We start from the raw sequence: 22,992 nt of genomic DNA on the forward strand, positions 1-22,992 counted from the left end.
CAATTCTCAGATCCTCCACTTCCTGGTTGACTTTTTCTCAGGTTTTTGCCTGCCATATGAGTTGTTATACTCAGACACCATTCAAACAGTTTTAGAAACTTCAGTGTTTTCTATCCAAATCTACTAATAATATGCATATTCTAGTTTCTGGGCCAGAGTAGTAACCTGTTTAAATTGGGTACGTTTTTCATCCGGCCGTGAAAATACTGCCCCCTAGCCCAGACAGGTTAACATTGGACACGCCAAATGCCATTTTTTTTCAGAGAGAATAAAGTATCTGCAAAAATTCACCTCAGCTCTGTCAGACTGGTCTTCCCTGACCCTGCTGAAACGTCACCAACTGATCCTCCTAAGATGAGGCATGACAAATAATTACCTTGGTACATAACATTTTATACATCATATTATCCAATAATAGAATCAGTTCAATTATTGAATTTACGATTATTCCCAGATTCCAGACTGTAGCTTTAAGCTTAAACTACTTTCCTCTAGCTACCCATCAATTCAAGATGGAACTTTGTATCATTCACTGATATTTTTAATATACAGAAAAACCCGTGGACTGGTCCTTCCCTGGCTGTCTGACCCTGCTGGTGAGCAGTGTTGTGCACTAGAGGGCTGCATTCCCGTGGGATGACTGCAGGTCCCGACGGATCATTACGGCGCAGCGGTCAGTCACAGGCGACTTTGGGATGAAAATATTTTTGTTGTCCCGCAGACTATTTAGAAATGGTCCTCTCTCTGCTTTGTATGCATTATCCTACCTGTTGTATTAAAATATTTATTTTTGCATTCACCTACTCGATTCGCTGCTTCAACTTCAGTTGCCTACCTCTCCTAGTATGTGTGGTCTCACTGAAATAGAGTAGGCTAAATACATGTGGCAGTAACCTTAAATATGTTTACAGTTTACAACAGTGTCTGTAAATAGGATATTGATAATGGAAACAAGTGGAGGGCACTCAACCACCGTGAGGTTGAAGCGCGAAGTGCGCTGCATCACATACACCTAAAATAACATTGTGGGACTGCGGGTGGGTGTTGGACAGAAAGCCACCGGGTGGGGGAGGAGTTCGCATGAAAAGCTGTGGATGTGGGCGGGAGCGGGATAAAGAAATGGGTCCCACGCAGGCCTCTACTGTGCTCCATGACAGTGAAACCTGTAGCATTATAGCTGTTTAAAATTGTCAGTGTGAAAAGTAGGTAATTAGCTTGGGAAACCGACAGCTCAATAACATTACATTGCCATACAGGCCTATTAAACTGACATTGCACTGAAAAAAACAGATTCAATCGTTTGGCTGATGGTTTCATTGTTTGATTCCGGTCTAGTGGGATTGAGGCAAAAACAATAGCTAATGTTAGCCAACTTTAGGCCAGCTTTCTCTCTCTGACCTGGCTATTGTAGCTACTAGCTAGCGTATCTGATTCTCTCACCTCAGTCAAGAGGGGATGAAACATTAGCTAAAGTTACATCAGTTACAATACTAGCTCAGCACTGTGAATAAACACTAGTTAACTTAAACAGCAATTACCTTCCCAGCTACATCAGTCAACTAAAGAGTTGCCAGTTTTTGCTCTACTTGCTTTTACAACTTGGTAAAAGAGCACAACACATACACACTGAACTATGCTCAACTCTCCCATGCTGGTCCAGCCAGCCTTCCAGGAGCTTTGCCTTCACACAGCATGTCAGCCCGCTCTGTGGTGTCCGCAAGGTCTTAAATCCAGCCGGTTGAACACTCCAAACAGCCTACCCAACCGCTCGGAGGCGTCCGCATGGTCCCAAAGCACACTGTTGCTACTTTGTGTATCACATTGCAATGATCAAACTGTGGGGGGGACAAAAATGCAATTTCAGAAGGTGGGGGGGACATGTCCCGTCCCCAGTGAAAGTTGCGCACCTGCCTGAAGCATTCTACCCTGTTCTGAAAGGGGTCCCTGGGTTTACTGTCATGCTGTGGATGTTTGGTCAGGACGTGTCATTTTAATTTATTCGTTTTGAGACCCATTACTAAGCACTTCTCCACACAACACATTGTGGGCGCTCCTCGTTATTTGTCAATGTTTGTATGAAACCAAGAGTGAGAAACTCATCACTGTATTTGTTTCAAAACGATTGATCTGTCAGAACTTCTGGCTAGCTTGAGTCAATTCGATGACAGCGGTGAGTGGGAATGACAAGTTAGTGGCAGACAGCCCATCTGCTGCTGAACGACAGCGCTGCGGCTAGTGGGTTGCGGAGTGATCTTCAAGAAAACTGCCGAAAAAAGATCCGGTAAACCACGAAGCACATCTCCCTCCCACTCGCTTAGCTGCCAGGCTGAGCAGAGGCACCGCTGCCAAGCTGAGCAGAGGCACCGCTGCTAAGCAGAGCGCACTGAACAGGGAGCACAGTTGCACTTGGCCAAATCAATTCTAGTAATTAATGACATAATTATAAATTTACTCGAACACGTCGCGACCCATACTTTAAGGGTGTTCTGGATCAACGTGTACGACAGCATGTTCCAGTTCCCGCCAATATCCAGCAACGTTGCATAGCCATTGAAGAGGAGTGGGACATTCAACAGGCCTCAATCAAAGAGTTGCCAGTTGCCAGCCTGATCAACTCTATGCGTGAGGCAAATGGTGGTCAGATTAGATTATTTGACATTGCAGCTGACCATCCCAAATCGTCTTTCCTTCTTTTCCCCCTGATATGACTAAATGTTTCTGCCAATCTCATCTGCCAGGATGGAGGAGTACCAGCGGCAGATTGCCGAGCTGGAGGGAGAGTGCCGGGAGCTGCGTGGTCAGCTGCAGGACCTGGAGCAGGCCAACCAGACGCTGAAGGATGAGTACGACGCCCTGCAGATCACCTTCGGTGCCCTGGAGGAGAAGCTGCGGCGCACCACTGATGACAACCAGGAGTTGGTGTCGCGCTGGATGGCTGAGAAATCCCAAGAGGCCAACAAGCTCAATGCGGAAAACGAGAAAGACTGCAAGTAAGTGGGGTTGTCCTGATACCTGGAAGTATCATGGCAACGAAACAAAATATGAAGCATGTTCTATTTCTTGAGGAAAACAACCTTGTGTTGTCTCTGTCACATTTTATTGATTCCAAGCTTTAGCACTCCATATTTTACATAAACCGAACCTACAAGTGAGTGAACCAGGGCATCACAGCTTGACTCAGCTCTAATTGTATCATATCTTATTGTGGTAAGGGTGCATGGAGCAACTGGGTGGGTGGCTTGGAGCTGAGAAGGCTTGGAGACCCAGTTGTGGCTCAGCGATCGATCTTCTAGGTGCCCCCAAGTGGCCTGCATGCAATTTTACTACTTTTTGTATTTTAATCATGTAGCAGACACTCTTATCCGGAGCAACTAGCAGTCAATGGATTCAACTAAAGCAGGCAGGATGACCACATGTCACATTCATTTTTAAGTAAAACCTTCCAAATAAGTGTTTAGGTTGTGTAATCCAGTAATGGGTGCATTTTATCTAGTTATTTTCATGCTTTTCGTTCCAGGCGCAGGCAAGCCAAGCTTCAGAAGGAGCTTGCAGACGCTGCAAAGGAGCCCCTGCCCATGGACCCGTGAGTATTATTTACCATAGAACCACAGACTGTTCTGAGCAGAGGGATATACTACGAAGCAGAATAGAGTAGTTTGTGAGCTAAACTGGTCAGTTCTTAACTCAACTCGGGGTGACTCACCTTTTTGTCAGGTACATTTCTTTGGCAAGGAATGCATCAGCTTTAACCTTTTCCGTGGCAGGCTAACTCCACTTTATCCTGAATGAAGTGTTTGAGCGACGAGTTGAGGACCAATCAGATTTCCTTTACTGTTGCAAAGTCCTTCATTCTCGGTTCAATATTTGAGGAAGATGACTCATTTAAATATTTTATTAATCAAATGTATACAATTTTAAATATTTAAATGCATATCTCACTACACAGTTAGTTATGGCAAGAACGGATGCGAGGGATCAAGGAATTACAATTGAGACTCAGCCCTAGGATTGGTGGTTATGACTTTTCTGGTCTCCTGTTCTCAGGGATGACGACATCGAGGTTCTAGCTGAGGATTCTGGGAAAGGCACTAGAGAGGCCTCTCCTAACCGGCCGCTCAGCCGCACCCCCAGGTGGGAGTGTGACTCAAACATATTCTTAGTGAAACCCTGTCCAGAAACGGCCCCTATAGCCAATTCTACACACATGATGTAGATCTAAGAATTTGATAGATCTAAACGATATGGAAATAGCTCCACTATGAAACGCTTGGGTGAAATCTTAAGTCGGCATATTGTTTATACCATACCTGGGTTCAAATGATTTGTTCTTAAATACATATTTTCTGTGTATTTGAGTATTTTCAAATAATGTGGCCCAAATCAACATTTTCAAATTAACTTACTATAAAAAGCCCACTATTCAGATTTTTTTTTTTAAATTATAAAATAAATCCAAGTACCATACGGACCTGGGTTGAAATGCATGGGAGTATTTATTTGTTCTATTAGAAAATACGCGGTGTATTTCCAAATACATTCCAATATTCAACTAATAAATATATAATCCAAATACTTGCAGTACCAGTCAAAGTTTGGACACACCTACTCATTCAAGGGTGTTTCTTTATTTTTACTGTTTTCTACATTGTAGAATAATAGTCAAGATATCAAAACTATGAAATAACACATGGAATCATGTAGTAACCAAAAGTGTCAAACAAATCAAAATATATTTGAGATTCTTCAAAGTAGCCACCCTTTGCCTTAATTACAGCTTTGCACACTCTTGGCATTCTCTCAACCAGCTTCACCTGGAATGCTTTTTCATGTCTTGAAGGAGTTCCCACATATGCTGAGCACTTTGCTGCTTTTCCTTCACTCTGCAGTCCAACTTATCCCAAACCATCTCAATTGGGTTGAGGTCGGGTGATTGGAGGCCAGGTCATCTGCTGCAGCACTCCATCACTCTCCTTGGTCAAATAGCCCTTATGCAGCCTGGAGGTGTGTTGGGTCATTGACCTGTTAAAAACAAATGATAGTCCCACTAAGCACAAACCAGATGGGATATCGCTGCAGAATGCTGTGGTAGCCATGCTGGTTGTGTGCCTTGAATTCTATATAAATCACTGAGAGTGTCACCAGCAAAGCACCCCACCTTCATCACACCAACTTCCTCCATGCTTCACGGTGGGAACTACACATGCAGAGATCATCCTTTCACTAACTCTGCGTCTCACAAAGACACAGCGGTTGGAACCAAAAATTTAAAATTTGGACTCATCAGACCAAAGTTCAGATTGCCACCTGTCTAATTTCTATAGCTTGTGTTTCTTGGCCCAAGCAAGTCTCTTCTTGTTGGTGTCCTTCAGTTGTTTCTTTGCAGCAATTCGACCAAGAAGGTCTGACTCACTGTCTTCTGAACAGTTGATGTCTGTTACTTGAACTTGTAAAGCATTTATTTGGGCAATTTCTGAGGGTGGTAACTCTAATGAACACACTCTTTGCTGCAAAGTTAACTCTGGGTTTTCCTTTCCTGTGGCGATCCTCATGCGAGCCAGTTTTATCATAGCGTTGATGGTTTTTGCGACTGCAATTGTAGAAACATTCAAACTTCTTGAAGTGTGCCTGATTAACTGACCTTCATGTCTTAAAGTAATTATGGACTGTTGTTTCTCTTTGCTTATTTGAGCAGTTCTTTCCATAATATGGACTTGGTCTTTTACCAAATAGGACTATCTTCTGTATACCACCCCTACCTTGTCACAACACAACTGATTGACTCAAATGCATTAAAAAGGAAAGAAATTCCACAAATTAACAAGGCACGCCTGCTAATTAAAATGCATTCCAATTGACTACCTCATGAAGCTGGTTGAGAGAATGCCAAGAGTGTGCAAAGCTGTCATCACAGAAAAGGGTGGTCTTTTTGAACAATCTGAAATATAAAATATATTTTGATTTATCACTTTTGGTTACTACATGATTCCATGTGTTATTTCATGGTTTTGATGTCTTAACTATTATTCTACAGTGTAGAAAATAGTAAAAATAAAGAAAAGCCCTTGAAAGTCTGGACTTTTGATTGGTGCTGTACTTTCAAATGTGTCTTGAAAGTAATTGAAATACCCTAAATAGTTTTTCAACCAAAGTCTGATTTTATTCTCAATATTTCAAATCTACACAAGGGGCTAGGGTTGTTTCTGGACCGGAATGTATATTTTTGGCGGAGGTGTTGCGTCGCGTATGAAATAACCCTCTCTGTGTTCCTCTCTCGTAGTAAACGTATCTCCGGACAGCCTCCTCAAAGCGGTCTGTTGGACTCAATCTCCAACATATTTGGGTACGTAGGCGTTTGCTTGGTTCTCTGTGTGGCGAGTCTGAAGTCTTCCGCTCTATGGGTGTCTGTCTGGTCGTCTGTCCTGGGTTGTGTTCATAAGGCATCAAACGGAAGAGTTGCAGAAAGTATTGCAACAGTGTGCGTTAATGAATACACCCCTGGAAAGGGCTTTTTCGTTTTCTTTTGCATTACATTTTCAAACATTTTCCCTGATGTTACTGTGGATCCTTTGGGTGGGTGTGTCCATCCTGTTGATGGCTTCTCTCTGTCTGTCCGTCTGCAGCGTATCTGAGTCTGTGCAGCCCGGACTCCTTCCTCCAGACTCCAGGTGAAACGTCACTGTGGTGTCTGTAGGGCTCACAGCTGTGTGTGTGTGTGTGTGTGTGTGTGTGTGTGTGTGTGTGTGTGTTAGAGGAGGCATCTTGATGTAGCTACTAAAAATAATCCAGGATGATGGCACTATTAAATTTGTCTTCTCAGTGAAAACAAATTAACACACTTGGTCAGATTATTAGTTTCCCACGTTGGATTTATCTAGGGCCAAATCTGGAAATGACAGTGGCACTTATCGACTGACCATCAAATCTTAAACTGATCGATTGATTTAAAAAGGGGTCTCGGGCATAACTTTTGCTTTGGTAGTAATTCAATGGCTTTTTTGATCATATTTATGCAAATTCATAAATTCTGGAACTCTTGCTGAATGTTTCCTTTTTCTTTTTTTTATTGCTTGTTTTGAGTAAGACTAATTCCATCTGTGAATGGAGTAATTTGTTTGATAATTCCAAAGTGCTCCCTCTAGTAAGTCTACCCTCATTAGGGTGCAAATATCACATACTGACATGCTTTTCAAAGCACCTGCATCTTTGTATGTGAACAAGCGTGGAGACTTTGGGGTGTTCCATAAAGCAGGATCATTAAGTTGGCCAGTCAACTTTGGTAAGCAGTAAAATTGTGTGTGTGTGTGTGTGTGTGTATATATGTATACGTATATGTGTGTATATGGGTTGTTAGATATGAAGTCTATTATACCATGGTAATTTCACGTCTTTCTCTTATCAGTTTGAGGCAGCATTACGTTTGTTAGCAAAGAGCGGTGCCGTTGTTGGCTTATTGTAAATAAGTAAAATGTTTAGCTCCATGATGGTTAGCTTGCTAGCTAAAGTTGTTTACAGTTGGCAACCGCTCCTACACTATTTAACTACTGTGTCACTTGGCTATAGCGTATTGCATATAGTATGTAGCCTAGTTTGTTTGAAGGATTTCCTGTGTGGATTTACTCCGAAACTACCCTGCAAGTGTTGCGTTTTCCTTTCCGTTAGCATAAAAACAGACTAAAATGAAGTGAGACAGTTGTGAGTTGCTTCTGCATGTCTCGTTGGTTACCGTTTCAGCTATGCTACGCTTGCGGTCTAGTTTGGCCATTAGCGGCAACTGATTTGGGATCCTAGAAGTCCCTGGCTTCCATTTGCTTCCTGACAAGAGTTCCCTGACTACTTCCCACTTCCATCGCTCTGCTCTCTGACCATGCACTGGCTTCCCTGGGACCATTGCATGTTGTGCTATGAGTTCTGTGAACATATGGTTGTATTTCGACTTCCCTCCATGCTTTTTGTTTTTGATTGTCTGCGTGTTTGAGGTGATTACTAGTTTGACGGCTCTCCTCTCTGTTGGCAGGCGTCGTCCTGGGAACTCGTACGGAACATCACTCGAAAACACGGAAACGACCTCCGGAGTGTGTGCCGATGTTCGCGTTCCCTCCACTGCCCTCCATGTATTTGTAAGTATCTTGGTTTCACTTTTCTACACAGTGTTTTGAGATCAGGCCATCTCTCTCACACATGCGGTCATGCACACATTTTTATGAAAGGCGGGAGTCTTTTTAGGTCAGGTGCTGAAGGTCGATGATGAGATGTAAAAGGTCTGATTGCCCAAGTCCCTTCCCATTGTCCCCTCTGCTCCCAGCAGCCCCTGCTCTACTCCCAGCATGCTCTAGTTGTGCATCGTTGGCCACAGGGGCTACTGACAGAGAGGATGACCTCGCATCCTGTGTCTCTTTAAAAGACCAAGGTGTCACAGTGATGGACATCCAACATGACCAATCACCAAGGAGTGTCGGGTTGTGGGATTGGGATGGGTAGATGATCTCAAGTTTTCAAGCTGAGACCTAGACTTCAGAAAACGATGCAGAAGAGAAAGAAATGTGATTGGCAGCCTTGATTCAGTCTTATGTAGCAAAATGTGAAATTGTGTTTTTTACATTTGTCTCTGCTTTTATCCCGAGCTACAAAATGGCATGTCATACACTGCATTTGAGGAACAATGGGAAAGTAATACTGCTTTGAAAGTTGATGAAACTTGTAACCCCACTTTTGAGAAAATGGCCCTTGACTGTTTTGGGACACCTACTGGAGAGCTCTTTGTGTACACCCATTCAGGATTGTTCACACCATTTTAAGCCAGCCCCACCCATCTCTTTAAAGATTCACATGTGAGGTCATGTGCTAACAGTGAGTAGTGTAGTAAAGAGTAAGACTAAGTGGTGAAAGTAGTAGCCTACAACGATGAACAATTCCAGGTGAACAAAGTGTCCAGATAAAAATATGTTATAAATAGATGACACTTACCCAGACACACATGTCTAAATTGATGGTCCATGTGAAAGAAATGCTGTAACCCCCATCCAAACTCTTGCTAAGTGGCTGGATCTCTACAGAAGGTGTAATTGGTACAGTGAAATGGTTACTTGCATAGTAGCAATATCAAAAAGTGTCAATGTAAAGGAAAAAGTGTCAATGCCAGTAGAGAAATATATATTTTTTTATATACAGTATGTACAAGAACAATATCAATAACCATATCAGTGATAGATGAGGTGAGTGATATGCATACAATCAGGGGTAAAGTGGCTGAGCAGAAGGATAAATAAATAAAAAAATGTATCAGCAACGAATGATGGTGTGTAAGAGTCATGTGAATAGAGGCACTGCAGATAGTGCTGGTTACTGGGAACTTACCCCCAGTGATGAGCTGGTCTGTCTGAACCACGCATGAACAAGGGAATCTATATTCAGGGAGCCTGTTTCTGTCCTGCCCTTGACTTTGGTGCAGGGCGTGTGATGTCCATAGCCTCTGTCGCAAATCTCCCTGATCTTCTCAAAAGATACGCTTGTCTAGCTGTGTCCAGTCCAGGTGGTGCTTGTACAGGCGGAACATCTATGGGAGGAAGGATGTCAGCACTGCGCTGGTCCCGACTGAGTCCGAATGCTCCTCGGCGACAACACCAAGCTCCAGAGCATCGAAGCTTTAAAACAGGAAATAACAAAAACAATTGAAGACATCACAACCTTGCACAACATGAATTTTATTTAACCTTTAACTAGGCAAGTGAGTTAAGAACAAAATTCTTATTTACAATGACGGCCTACCCCGGCCAAACCCGGAGCACTCTGGGCCAATTGTGTGCTGCTCTATGGGACTCCCAATCACGGCCGGATGTGACGCAGCCTGGATTCGAACCAGGTACTGCAGTGAAGCCTCTTGCACTGAGATGCAGTGTCTTAGACCGCTGCGCCATTTGGGAGCCCCAAGCCAGCCCCACCCATCAATTCACCTCCCATTTTTAGATAAGAAGAATAACCTCGTACAATTTGATAAATGATATTCACCTGTAGTGCTGGTACTGCTTGATCTGTGGCAGTGGCCTGAAGTATGGAGTTAGGTGTTGCCAGCCATAGATTTCCACCACCGTACTGTCCTACAGTCCAACCAGCTGTGGGATGTTGACTCCTGTCACAGTGCTGTCCTTCACAGCACCAGCAATCACGGACAAAGTGTTCACGCTGGTCTTTCTGAGGTGCTGCTTGATGAGGCCGAAGCATCAGTTGGGGGGCAAACTTGGTGTGGCCTGTGATCAGGAAGTAAAAGTCCAGAGCATGTGCATGGTCCGCCAGGCACAATACCAGAGCACAAACTTGTTCTTGTTTTGGCCATTGCAGTTATCACAATTCAGGTCCACATGTTTCCCCAACTCCGTAGTTGGTGAAGAAATGGTGCATGTAGTTGACTGTGCTGCTGCCTTTGCTGGATGACATGCCTTCATCAATCAAGTAGTTGACTTGTTGTGGCATTCCTTCACAGCAGACACCAAACAAGCCACTCTTGTGAGGATTTAAAAAGTAGATAAGACCTGGCTGCATAGGGTCAGAAGGATAGTGCACCTTCAAACAAAATAACAATTTGAATTAATCTTAATTGTTTTTCTTTTGTCAATCTGTCTTTACACAGATCAGTGAAAGGTATTTGCCTGCTTCCTATGTGTGTGTGTCAGGTTCTAATTAGTCAACTCAGACGCTTAGTAAAGTTTAAACTAAGTTTATTCACCCACTGGGTCATACAGCTGCATAAGACAAACCTATTCACACAAGCACTGGTATTTAACCCTTTCTCCTATGCTCAGCCCCTGCTTACACATCTGAACAGCCAATACACCTCTGTTTATGTTCTTCCTCACTTCATCTAACCTGACTTCTGCCCATATTCCTCACTCCTCCCCAACTCATGACGATCATGGTGACTTTACCAAACTGTCTCTTCTCCTCCCATAGGATCCTTGATGGCTAACAATAACATATCCTGATAGAATATAAACGTTATATATTCCCCTCTCCCTCAGTGGTATGAATAAGTATATTTCATATTTTCAAGTTTTTGAAAATCAGAACCCATCAGTCTATGTCCTTAATTAGTATAAAGGAGGAAATGTTGCTTGCTTGTTGCGCAAAATCAAAGCTGTAATGCGTCCTGACATCTTTGCTTGGTGGTTCAATAGGGACCCCCAGAGACAACTGCAGGTCTGTCCTGAGCTTGATGTGGGGCAACAATTTTCCCACATGTTCCTGAAGGAAGACAGCCTAACTACACATACCTCTGGAAAATACAGAAATGTGAGATCAGTAAAAGTAGTGCCAACCATGTTGGAGGTAAATTAAATAATCAAAACGTATTGTTTATACTTTACCTAACAAGTGTTTCGATTCCTTGTAAATGCCACACCACTGCTTTTGTCACATGAGATGGCAGCAGCTTGTCACCAAAGTATTTGCCCTGGGTGGCGTCCTGGTAATACTATTGCATTATCCTCTACGTAGTTGTTAATGAAGTTCACAACTCACTGCAAGTCCTCATGCTTCAGGTGTAACCTCTGCTTGCTTGGTGCAGCTCTCTTTTCGATGGGAGGCATTAGACCAGGCCTGGGCAATTATTTTCCAAGGCCAACATTAGAATATATGTTTGCCATCGTGGGCCAGAATCTGACTGTTGACAGATATATCAACTGTAAATCCCATCCAGATATGCTACTGTTTTAACATGCACAGAAATAAACCACATCCACGTTTGCCTTTTGGTAGGTATTTTCATTATTAAACATGCAATGAACTACACGCAGGGAAAAGTACACTGCATTCAACATCACGGACAGAACTCTTAACGCGTATGCACAAAAACACGAGAGAGGGAGCTCAACATTACAGTTAAAATACTCAGTGTGAGGAGTGAAGTTGCTGATGGGCATTGACTAAAGCTGTGAAGTCTGGTATAGTTTCTGACATCGCTATGCGCAGGATTGCTGAGAGGTGAGTCGGTAAGATATTTGTGCCTTGACTTATCTCATCACTGAACATGTCTGTTCACATACATAGGTTGACCCAAACAGTACAAACATCTTCTTAGCGTGACTCCTAATCTTTGGAAAGTTTTGTTCATCGAGAGATGCATAGAACCTTGTCAGTGACATTGTTTTGAATAGTTCTCCAATCGCTGCATCAGACTGAAGATCGATAAGCTCAAGTTGCAGGTCAGTGTGAGCGTTATCCACATTGAAGTTGGAGAGGAAACCAACATGTCATTTGCCAAGACTTTGAAAATCCTAAACGACTAACTCACTATAGTGTCAGAAGGTGGGTGAGATTGTTGGCTTCAACTTGGCGGGTCAGGAGTAATTTTCCCTTGACGGCTTTGACAAGAATGTACATCTGATGTGCAAAAAGGCCCTTCCCTTGTAGTTTGGAATTCGGTTCATTCATGAGGGCTGTGATGTCCACGGTGAAGGCAAAATCAGCCAGCTATTCTTTATCTTGCAGTTGAGGGAAATCCACATTATCCTTTCATTTGCAAAAACTCAGCAATCTCTGACTTCAGGTCCCACACCTTTCTAAGCACCTTCCCCAAACTCAGCCATATCACGTTTGTGTGGTAGGGGAGATCTGCATGACCTGACTCTCTCTCTCTCTTCCATCAGTGAGACAAACTGCCTGTGGTTTAAAGAATCTGCTCTTATGAAGTTTACCGCTTTAGTGACTATCCACAACATGGGTCATTTACAGAGCACCTCCTGATAAATAATGCAATGCAGGAAAATAATTTTCTCATCTGGGTTCAGCTCAGCTACTTGTATCCTTTTGAAAGGGCCAATGTTTTTTCCTGTCAAATTTGGGCACCCATCAGTGGTCACAGTGGATAACTTCTCAAAACTCAGTCCCAGCTTTTGCCCCACACTTATTTACCACCTCCAATAAAACTTTCCCTGTGGTTGTGCTCTTCATTGACTGCACTGAAGTAAGCTCCTCTAATGTCAAAGTCTGGGGTTAGAATATCAATAACTGCGCTGTGTCAAAGGCACTGCTCTCATCCAAAGCCAAAGAGAAATCAGTGAAATCCTTTACCTTGTCTTTCAACTTCTCTACGGTGTCCTCAACACGCCGTGTCACTGTTTGTCTTGACAGGAAAACATTTTGAAATGGCTCTTTCTTGTCGGGGCAAAGTATTGCTGCAGAGTAAATTTAAACTTCTTTAATGAATTCGCCCTCAGCGAATGGCTTGCTATGTTTAGCAATCTTGTGCGACAGTACATAGCGAGCTCACACAATTCCATCGTTTGCTGAATGCAGTTTTGTGAAAAGTCCTTGCTGCTTTAGCAACTGAGAAAGCAACTCTTTGGATGCACTTGCCCTCTGCTCAGACGACATATGATATTTCTCTGCATGCTTCGTCTGGAAGTGTCGGGACAAGTTGTAGTCTTTCAAATCAGCAATGCTCTCTTTGCACACTAGGCACACAGCCTTCCCTGATACCTCAATGAATAAATATTTCAATGTCCACTCTTGCTGGAACACCCTACATTCATTATATACTTTCCTTTTTCTTTGAAATCATTAATACATTTTTGCACAATTTCTAGCTAGCTACTATTTGTAACTGTGACGTGTCCTCGTGCAGTTATTTATACGTGGCTTCAAAATAAATGTCACGTGAGGGGAGTTAAATTGTTCCACAGGCGAGTATTCATTGGGCTTTTAATTTGAATAACAAATACGTTTTTCAAACTTTACTATCGCAAATTCTTTGATCTGAGCATGATGTCGGGGGGCCGGCCTTTGCCCTGCATTAGACCAATCTCCTTGTATAACTGGTGGAGGAGAGTCAGGCGTGTTCGACTGATACTGAAAGACAAATTCCAGATACAAATATTTTTGCGTTATTATACAGTAGATAGCTGTAAACATCTGGCGAAGTGGAGTCTTTTGTTTACATGTAGCTAGCTAAACAATGAACCATGATCCCAAGCCATAGAGTACTAGCAACACAAGCCATAAGACTGCCGGACAATTAATAAAATCGCCAGGGGACAATTTACATTGACCCCCACACCTTTGTACGATGCTGCTACTCGCTGTTTTATCTATGCATAGTCACTTCAAAACTGAAACTGTAGCTAGTCTCTTACCCGTATACATGGATGAACGCTTCATGACAGAATGCAACCCTTTTCAATAAATAATACGTCCTGTTTTGTTTGTACAGCTTGCTTGGCCTGTTGACAAGTCACTCTGGTTTAGAGCAGTAGCAACACATTTGCAGTTCTCCATGGCTAACATTACATCTTTCAAAACTGCAGTAGAAAGGATTATCTACACGAGTTGCTCATATTATAGACTGAAGCGTGTTACACGGCAGACAAATCTGAAAATCATCTCTTGGCATGTCCAGCCCATTCATTATCTCAGCCAATCAAGGCTAGCGGGAAGGTTCCTGTCTTTTTCTGTGGCTAAACCAACTAGGCTCGTAATTTAACAACTTTATTCGTATTTACAGGTGGCATACAGGCACATGAAAGTTCATGTTCCAGAAGGCATTTCTGCAAAAACAAACTAGGCGACATACGGCTAGTTTCCTGAAGCTAGTCACACATGGCTTTTATGGACTTTCAAAGAAACTGTGGACCAATTGACAGTGTGTATGACATTTGTTTGTGGTTTAAAAACAACCTCCGTATCTTCAGCCGCCACCTGTATTTACTGTGAAAAGCTTTTTTTTTTTCTTTTTTTTTTATTAGCCACCAAATGGACGAATTCTGCAAATAAGACGTTTTCTGTCGCAAACCACTTTTTGAAAAATGTTCAGTTGTGTGTGTGCCTATATCAACACGAATGACCCTGATGACCTCTGGTCACCCACTGTGTGTGGCATTTGTCTGTTCAGGAAGCCCATGATGGGGAAGTGAATGCGGTGCGGTTCAGCCCAGGCTCCCGACTCCTGGCCACCGGAGGGATGGACCGCAGGGTCAAACTGTGGGAGGTGGTCTCAGGTATGTGTCGTTTTGTATGAGGAAAGTGTGTGACTTGTTGATCTGGAGGTCAGTGATGAAATGTAAAAGGTCTGATTGCCCAAGTCCCTTCCCATTGTCCCCTCTGCTCCCAGCAGCCCTTGCTCTACTCCCAGCATGCTCTAGTTGTGCATCGTTGGCCACAGGGGCTGCTGACAGAGAGGATGACCTCGCATCCTGTGTCTCTGAGACCAAGGCGTCACAGTGATGATGGACATCCAACATGACTAATCACCAAGGAGTATCAGGGTGTGGGTTTGGGATAGGTAGATGATCTAAAGTTTTCAAGCTGAGACCTTCATGACAGGAGAATGATTAGAGTGCACCAAATGGGATTATGTCAATTAGGTATGTGACCATTTTATTCTTAGTCTTTCCATTAAAACGCAAAGAAAAACATCTTTAAATCGGTTAAGAACAAATTGTTATTTACAATGACGGCCTACCCCGGCCAAACCTGGACGACGCTGGGCCAATAGTGCTTTGCACAATGTTACTCCCAATCACAGCCGGATGTGGTACTGCCTGGATTCGAACCAGGGACTGTAGTGACATCTCTTGCACTGAGATGCAGTGCCTTAGACCACTGCGCCACTCGGGATCCCCTTTTCCAGCCAATGACTCAACATTCTAACAGTCCAATGAATACATTTCAATTATGTGATCCAAAGAAAAATCATTTGGTTGTTTATGAAGATCACATTAGAATACTAAAACTTATTAACTTTTATTTTTATTTTTTAACAATAATGGCATTAGTTTTTTTTACTTAAAGGCCCTCAACTCTGAACGTCGAAGCCAGTTACATTTTTTTCATTTTTCCCATATTATCAGGGACTGATTTAGACCCGGGACACTGTGTAATCTATTATCGGGTAGAACAGAAAGCCTATGAGATTTGGAGACTGCTGGGTAACCTGTTAGGGACAGATGTTCCACTAGCGGAGCGCCTCACCAATATCCAATGGTATAGCGTGGCGCGAAATACAAATGCTATAACTTCAATTTCTCAAACGTATGACTATTTTACACCAATTTAAAGATAAGACTCTCGTTAATCTAACTACACTGTCCGATTTCAAAAAGGCTTTACAGCGAAAGCAAAACATTAGATTGTCAGGAGAGTACCCTCCCAAGAATAATCACACAGCCATTTTCAAAGCAAGCATATATGTCACAAAAACCAAAACCACAGCTAAATGCAGCACTAACCTTTGGATCTTCATCAGATGACACTCCTAGGACATTATGTTATACAATACATGCATGTTTTGTTCAATCAAGTTCATATTTGTATCAAAACCCAGCTTTTTACATTAGCATGTGATGTTCAGAACTAGCATACCCACCGAACACTTCCGATGAATTTACTAAATTACTCACGATAAACGTTCACAAAAAACACAATTATTTTAAGAATTATAGATACAGAACTCCTTTATGCAATCGCGGTGTCAGATTTTAAAATAGCTTTTCGGTGAAAGCACATTTTGCAATATTCTGAGTACATAGCCCGGCTAGCTAATTTGACACCCACCAAGTTTGGCCCTCACCAAACTCAGATTTACTATAAGAAAAATTGGATTACCTTTGCTGTTCTGCGTCAGAATGCACTCCCAGGACTTCTACTTCAACAACAAATGTTGTTTTGGTTCGAAATAGTCCATAGTTATATCCAAATAGCGGCGTTTTGTTCTTGCGTTCAAGACACTATCCTAAGGGTGACGCGCCGGCGCATTTCGTGACAAAAGATTTCAAAATATTCCATTACCGTACTTCGAAGCATGTCAAACGCTGTTTAAAATCAATTTTTATGAGATTTTTCTCGTAAAATAGCGATAATATTCCAACCGGACGACGTTGTGTTCATTCAAACACTGAAATAAAAAAATTGAGTCGTCTCGTGGACGCGCGCCTCAGTGTCATTGTTCTCAGCAGGACCACTCACAAAAACCCCTGCTGTTTTTCGCCCAGAGACTGGAGAGCTCTCATTCCACTTTCTGGCGCCTTCCTAGAGCCAATGGAAGCCTTAGAAAATGTCACGTTACAGCAGAGATGCTGTATTTTTGATAGAGATGCCCTAGAAGGAGAACAAATTCAGACAGGGCACTTCCTGTATAGAATCTTCTCAGGTTTTGGCCTGCCATATGAGTTCTGTTATACTCAGACACCATTCAAACAGTTTTAGAAACTTTTGAATGTTTTCTATCCAAATCTACTAATTATATGCTAACTAATTATAAACTGATAGTTTCTGAGCAGGAGTAGTAACCAGATTAAATCGGGTACGTTTTTTTTTTATCTGGCTGTGAAAATACTGCCCCCTATCCCAAATAATAGGTTTTAAGTTTAAAAAAACGCTAGTTCAAGAGTTAAATCCATCACAAACAAATCCATTATTTTGTTTTGGCAGGTTTAAAGAAACATTGTGGAAATAAGAATGTGTAAAAAAAACAGAATAGCATATTTTAAGTTACTAGTCTTTGCGTAATAGCCAGAGCAATGCTGCTGTGTGAGTGGTGCTGAATTCATGTACAGTGTGGATATTCTTGGGAAAAGTTATATTTGGAAATAGAGCTGCACCTTTTGAATTTGTTATTTGACAACTGTAAGTGTCACAAACTGCAGAATATGCTATTTCTGATACTATATAGAAATCAAAAAGTTTTACCTGCATGGAGTCTTTCTGAAGCAGGATTTAATGGTGATGCTCCTTTCCCTGCATCTGTCAATTCCAAGCTGCGCCCATCTCTTCATGTACAATTTGACAACTGATAATATTGTCACTCATCAGACTATTGTCAATTTAATTTGGTCTTTAGGCTAACTCTTATGTGTGAAATTAGTTTCTGTATACTTTAAATGTGGTTTTGATGGGCCGGCTGCACAGGCTGGCTATCATTTGCTTCCCCTCACGCATCAACTCGGATAGAGTCAAGCATATGTTTTGCAATATTCTAAAGGCCTACTGCAATACGTAGCATGTTTTCCTTTCTCTTATAGTAAATAAAGCGGTACCCTAACTGCTGCTTTTCACAAATTAAAACAGGAGTGTCTATTTACCCGTAAGGTGTGCGATCAAATTATTTGCTTTAAACGTGAGCGCCAATGCTGATAAATAAGCATTCAGTTAGGCCTAATTTAAATTCAATTGTCAAGTAATGTCCACGATTATTGCCCATTAATCCATTTGACTCACCACCTGGATTTGGTTTTATGTAGCAAAATTTGAATTTATGATTTTTACATTGGATAAAAGTAGATAATCAGAGCTACAAAATGGCATGTCATATACACTGCATTTTTGAGGAACAATGGGAAAGTAATTCTGCTTTAAGTTAAACTTGTAAACTCACTTTTGAGAAAATGGTCTTTGAATGTTTTGTCTAGTGAAGAGTTCGTTGTCTTCACCCATGCAGCATTGTTCACACCCTCTTAAGCTTTAGCCCCACCCATCTCGTTTCGCTCTCGGAGCGTACACTTGATGCTCTGGCCAATGATTTGTTTACCACTAGATAACATGAAAACAGCCTAACCTGCTCTGCTGGCAATTTCATTCCGTTTTTTTGCCGACCTTTACTGACACCAGCCATATTCAACGGGTGTTATAATGTCATACATGTAAAGTTAGCTAGGGAGCCAGCCAGTTAACGTTAGCTAGCTAGCTAACAGTACACTTTAGCTTAAGACATGTAGCTAGCTAAGTAAACAATGAACCTAGCTAGGTAAATGGTGTGTAAGATCACACACGTAACGTTAGCTACCAAGCCAGCCAGGTATCGTTAGCTAGTTAAACAACAATGAACATAGTGCCAAATCATGTCGTTACTATCCTGCATGAATCTGTTGGGAGCTAACCAACCAAGTTCAATGTTAGAGCCTAATGTTAGCTAGCAAAGCAAACGGTTCTGGGATACCAATGTCATACACATTAGCTAGGGAGCCAGCCAGCTAACAGTGCACTTTAGTTTGAAATGAAACCACTCAATTCGAAATGTGTAATATCTGAAAATGTAGCTAGCTAGACTATCTTACCCGTATACATCATCATGCATGATGGAAGCGTCTCCCCTTCACAGATGCCATGCCACGGTTGCCCTTTGTTTGAAGATGTGATCAGGAGACACGTGTTTTCTCTGTCTCTCTAGCTATCATACTGTAATTCCACTGATTTCAAAACTTGATCCTCCAGAAAGTGGAGAGCAATACTTATGCAGTTCCACTATACATTTAAAAAAAGCCGCTTTCAACAGGATTACCAACAGACTGACCAGCTCAAATGGACAGAAGCCTTCTATATGGCAGACTAATCCGAACTCCCCTCGCGGCATGTCCAGCTCACTCATTATCGCAGCTAACAATGGCTAGTGGGAGGAGTGCTGTCTTTCTGTGGCTTAACCAACAAGGCTCGTAATTTCACAATTGTAGTTACAGATGGCATACAGTTTAAGGCACATGAAAGTTCATATGTTCCAGTAGACATTTCTGCAAAAAAACAAACATATTTTGATAAAAAAAATTATGTTCAAACGGCTCTCCTGTGAAGTCGTGACTTGCGTCATACGCCTAGTTTCCTGAAACGGGTCACATTTGTCATTCAGTGAGGTATTTTGCACCTGGCTGGGTACCAATGTCGTACAGCGCGTTGTCTTTGTGGGTTAAGTTGTGAATGGGTATGAAAAAATTAACAAAATTCTCAGTACATTTCTGTTTGATTTAAAAATTCTGAAAAATAAGTAATGCAAAATAGAAACTTTTTGGAAAAGCCAGGGAAGGACTTTTTTGGTAGGAATCGTCCACTAGGAATCGACTCCAAAGATTAAATGTTTTTGGAACGGAGGAGACTGATTAGTTGCCGTACTTCTGAGACGCACACATCTTTCATAGCGAGGGATGGCGAGAGGGGGGAGGGGCAAAGTATAGGCAGGTTGGCCACCAGGCAGACTGAGTCAGAACCATACACTAGGCCCATCTATTGGCAATAAAAAGCTGTATTTCGCAATTTCTTTGCTTGCAATGTCTCTTAAAATTAAGGATCCCAATTTCCGTTTAAACGTTCACACCCCTAATATCAATGCAGATTATTCACCATAGCTGCATAGAATGGCCCAATGCTTGTAATTTGAAATGGTTGCCTGTGTTCAGTTGGTGTGTATTTTAATGGGTACTCTTTTGTTCTGTGTTGTAGCAGTCTATCCTGGGTCTTGTTCATTAGTCACCAAAAGAAAACGGATTGAAGGGGGGGACTACCTGAGCTCGTCCAATAGGAAACAAAAAAGAGTACGACCCTGCCTCACACAGGAAGCGGCGCAGGTCCTAATCCAGGCACTTGTCATCTCCCGTCTGGATTACTGCAACTCGCTGTTGGCTGGGCTCCCTGCCTGTGCCATTAAACCCCTACAACTCATCCAGAACGCCGCAGCCCGTCTGGTGTTCAACCTTCCCAAGTTCTCTCACGTCACCCCGCTCCTCCGCTCTCTCCACTGGCTTCCAGTTGAAGCTCGCATCCGCTACAAGACCATGGTGATTGCCTACGGAGCTGTGAAGGGAACGGCACCTCCATACCTTCAGGCTCTGATCAGGCCCTACACCCAAACAAGGGCACTGCGTTCATCCACCTCTGGCCTGCTCGCCTCCCTACCTCTGAGGAAGCACAGTTCCCGCTCAGCCCAGTCAAAACTGTTCGCTGCTCTGGCACCCCAATGGTGGAACAAGCTCCCTCACGACGCCAAGACAGTGGAGTCAATCACCACCTTCCGGAGACACCTGAAACCCCACCTCTTTAAGGAATACCTAGGATAGGATAAAGTAATCCTTCTAACCCCCCCCCTTTAAAGATTTAGATGCACTATTGTAAAGTGGTTGTTCCACTGGATATCATAAGGTGAATGCACCAATTTGTAAGTCGCTCTGGATAAGAGCGTCTGCTAAATGACTTAAATGTAAATGTAATGAAACGCTAATTTTATTTTTCCGTCGCGTGCTACAATTTAACACGGCCCAGACATCACCCCCTTTCAAATTTACTGCCATTTTTGTCTCTAAGATTTGAGTAGAATGGTCAGGGACTTCCTAAGGCACCGATTAGTTATGGGTCTGGGGTAAATTCCAAAGGAAGCAAATGGATGGAAACGGCGATAAACTAACCTGAATTTGTCCAATAAGAAAAGCTTGTTATGATTGCTAAACGTTTTCTTATGCAACATTTTTTTGCTACGGTGTGCACTAATGAATATCCCTGTTTTCTTCCTGTATGCAGGTCGCTGTGAGCCGAAGGGTGCTCTGACTGGCAGCAACGCCGGGATCACCAGTATAGAGTTTGACAGTGCTGTGAGTGTCATCCTGATTAATCTCCTAGCCTGTCTAAAATGCACCCTATATCATGTATCATCAACTAGAAGGGGCCTAGTCTGAACCATGAAAACAGCCCCAGACCATTATTGCTCCTCTACCAAAATTTTGTTAGCACTATGCATTCGGGCAGGTAGCGTTCTACTGGCATCCGCAAAACCCTGATTTGTCCGTCGGACTGCCTGGCGGTGAAGCGTGATTTAATCACTCCAGAGAATGTGTTTACACTGCTCCTGTTTTACACCACTCCAGCCGATGCTTGGCATTGTTCATGGTGATCTTAGGCTTGAATGCAGCAGCTCGGCCATGGAAACCCATTTTATGAAGATCCAGATGAACAGTTCTTGTGCTGACGTTGCTTCCAGCTTTAGCACTCGGCGGTCACTTTCTGTGAGCTTGTGTGGCTTAACACTTTGTGGTTGAGCCTTTGTTGCTCCTAGATGTTTCCACTTCACAATAACAGCACTTAGTTGACCGGGGCAGCTCTAGCAGGGCAGAAATTTGGCGAACTGACTTGTTGGAAAGATGGCATCCTATGACGGTGCCATGTTGGAATTCACTGAGCGCTCCAGTAAGGCCATTCTACTGACAATGTTTTTCTATGGAGATTGATTGCATGGCTGTGTGCTCGATTTTATACACCTGTCAGTAACGGGTGTGGCTGAAATGGCTGAATCCCCTAATTTGAAGGGGTGTCCACTTTTTGTATATAAAGTGCATTCAGACCCCTTGACGTTTTCCACATTTCGTTACAGTACAGCCTTATTCTAAAATGTATTTAAATATTTTCTTCATCAATCTACACACAATACCCCGTAATGACAAAGTGAAGACAGGTTTTTAGACATTTTTGCAAATGTATTAAATAAGAAACATCTTATTAACATAAGTATTCAGACCCTTTACTATGAGACTCAAAATTGAGCTCAGGTGCATTCTGTTTCCATTGTTCATCCTTGATGTTTCTACAACTTGATTGGAGTCTACCTGTGGTAAACTCAATTGATTGGACATGATTTGGAAAGGCGCGCTCACACACCTGTGTGTAAAGGTCCCACAGTTGACAGTGCATGTCAGAGCAAAAACCAAGCCATGAGGTCTTAGGCATTGTCTGGAGAGCTCAGCTCTGGGGAAGGGTATCAAACAATTTCTGCAGCATTGAAGGTCCACAAGAACACTGTGGCTTCCATTCTTAAATGGAAGAAGTTTGTAACCACCAAGACTCTTCCTAGAGCTGGCCGCCCGGTCAAACTGATCAGTTGGGGGAGAACGTGATCAAGAACCCGATGGTTACTCTGATAGAGCTCCAGAGTTCCTCTGTGGAGATGGGAGAACCTTCCTGAACAATCTCTGCAGCGCTCCATCAATCAGGCCTTTTATGGTAGTGGCGGAAGCCACTCCTCAGTAAAAGGCACATTACAGCCCGCTTAGATTTTGCCAAATGTCACCTAAAGACTCTCAGACCATGAGAAACAAGATTCTCTGGTCTGATGAAACCAAGGTTGAACTCATTGGCCTGAATGTCGAGCGCCACGTCTGGAGGAAACCTGGCACAATCACTAGGGTGACGTATGGTGGTGGGAGAATGCTGTGGGAATGTTTTTCAGCGGCAGAGACTGGGAGACTAGTCAGGATCAAG

General features: G+C 42.7%; 1 protein-coding gene and 2 non-coding genes across 4 annotated transcripts in view; all 3 read left to right on the forward strand.

The window, feature by feature from the left end:
• atg16l1 (autophagy related 16 like 1) overlaps positions 1 to 22,992 on the forward strand; it is a 64,193-nt gene that overhangs the window by 28,033 nt on the left and 13,168 nt on the right. Inside the window, exons 6-13 of one of the 2 annotated variants that reach the window (XM_014159976.3) lie at positions 2,739 to 2,990; positions 3,518 to 3,583; positions 4,045 to 4,131; positions 6,278 to 6,340; positions 6,621 to 6,665; positions 8,015 to 8,117; positions 14,879 to 14,984; positions 21,262 to 21,332. In XM_014159976.3, the coding sequence (XP_014015451.1) occupies positions 2,739 to 2,990; positions 3,518 to 3,583; positions 4,045 to 4,131; positions 6,278 to 6,340; positions 6,621 to 6,665; positions 8,015 to 8,117; positions 14,879 to 14,984; positions 21,262 to 21,332 (793 nt within the window). The remainder of the gene's footprint in view (positions 1 to 2,738; positions 2,991 to 3,517; positions 3,584 to 4,044; positions 4,132 to 6,277; positions 6,341 to 6,620; positions 6,666 to 8,014; positions 8,118 to 14,878; positions 14,985 to 21,261; positions 21,333 to 22,992) is intronic. The other variant, XM_014159977.3, reaches the window with a different exon arrangement.
• LOC123729362 (small Cajal body-specific RNA 6) lies at positions 8,237 to 8,505 on the forward strand. Its single transcript, XR_006761148.1, has one exon.
• Positions 15,032 to 15,299, forward strand: LOC123729361 (small Cajal body-specific RNA 6). Its single transcript, XR_006761147.1, has one exon.

This window comes from Salmo salar, chromosome 20, assembly GCF_965601325.2.
Source record: "Salmo salar chromosome 20, fSalSal1, whole genome shotgun sequence".
Lineage (NCBI taxonomy): Eukaryota > Metazoa > Chordata > Actinopteri > Salmoniformes > Salmonidae > Salmo > Salmo salar.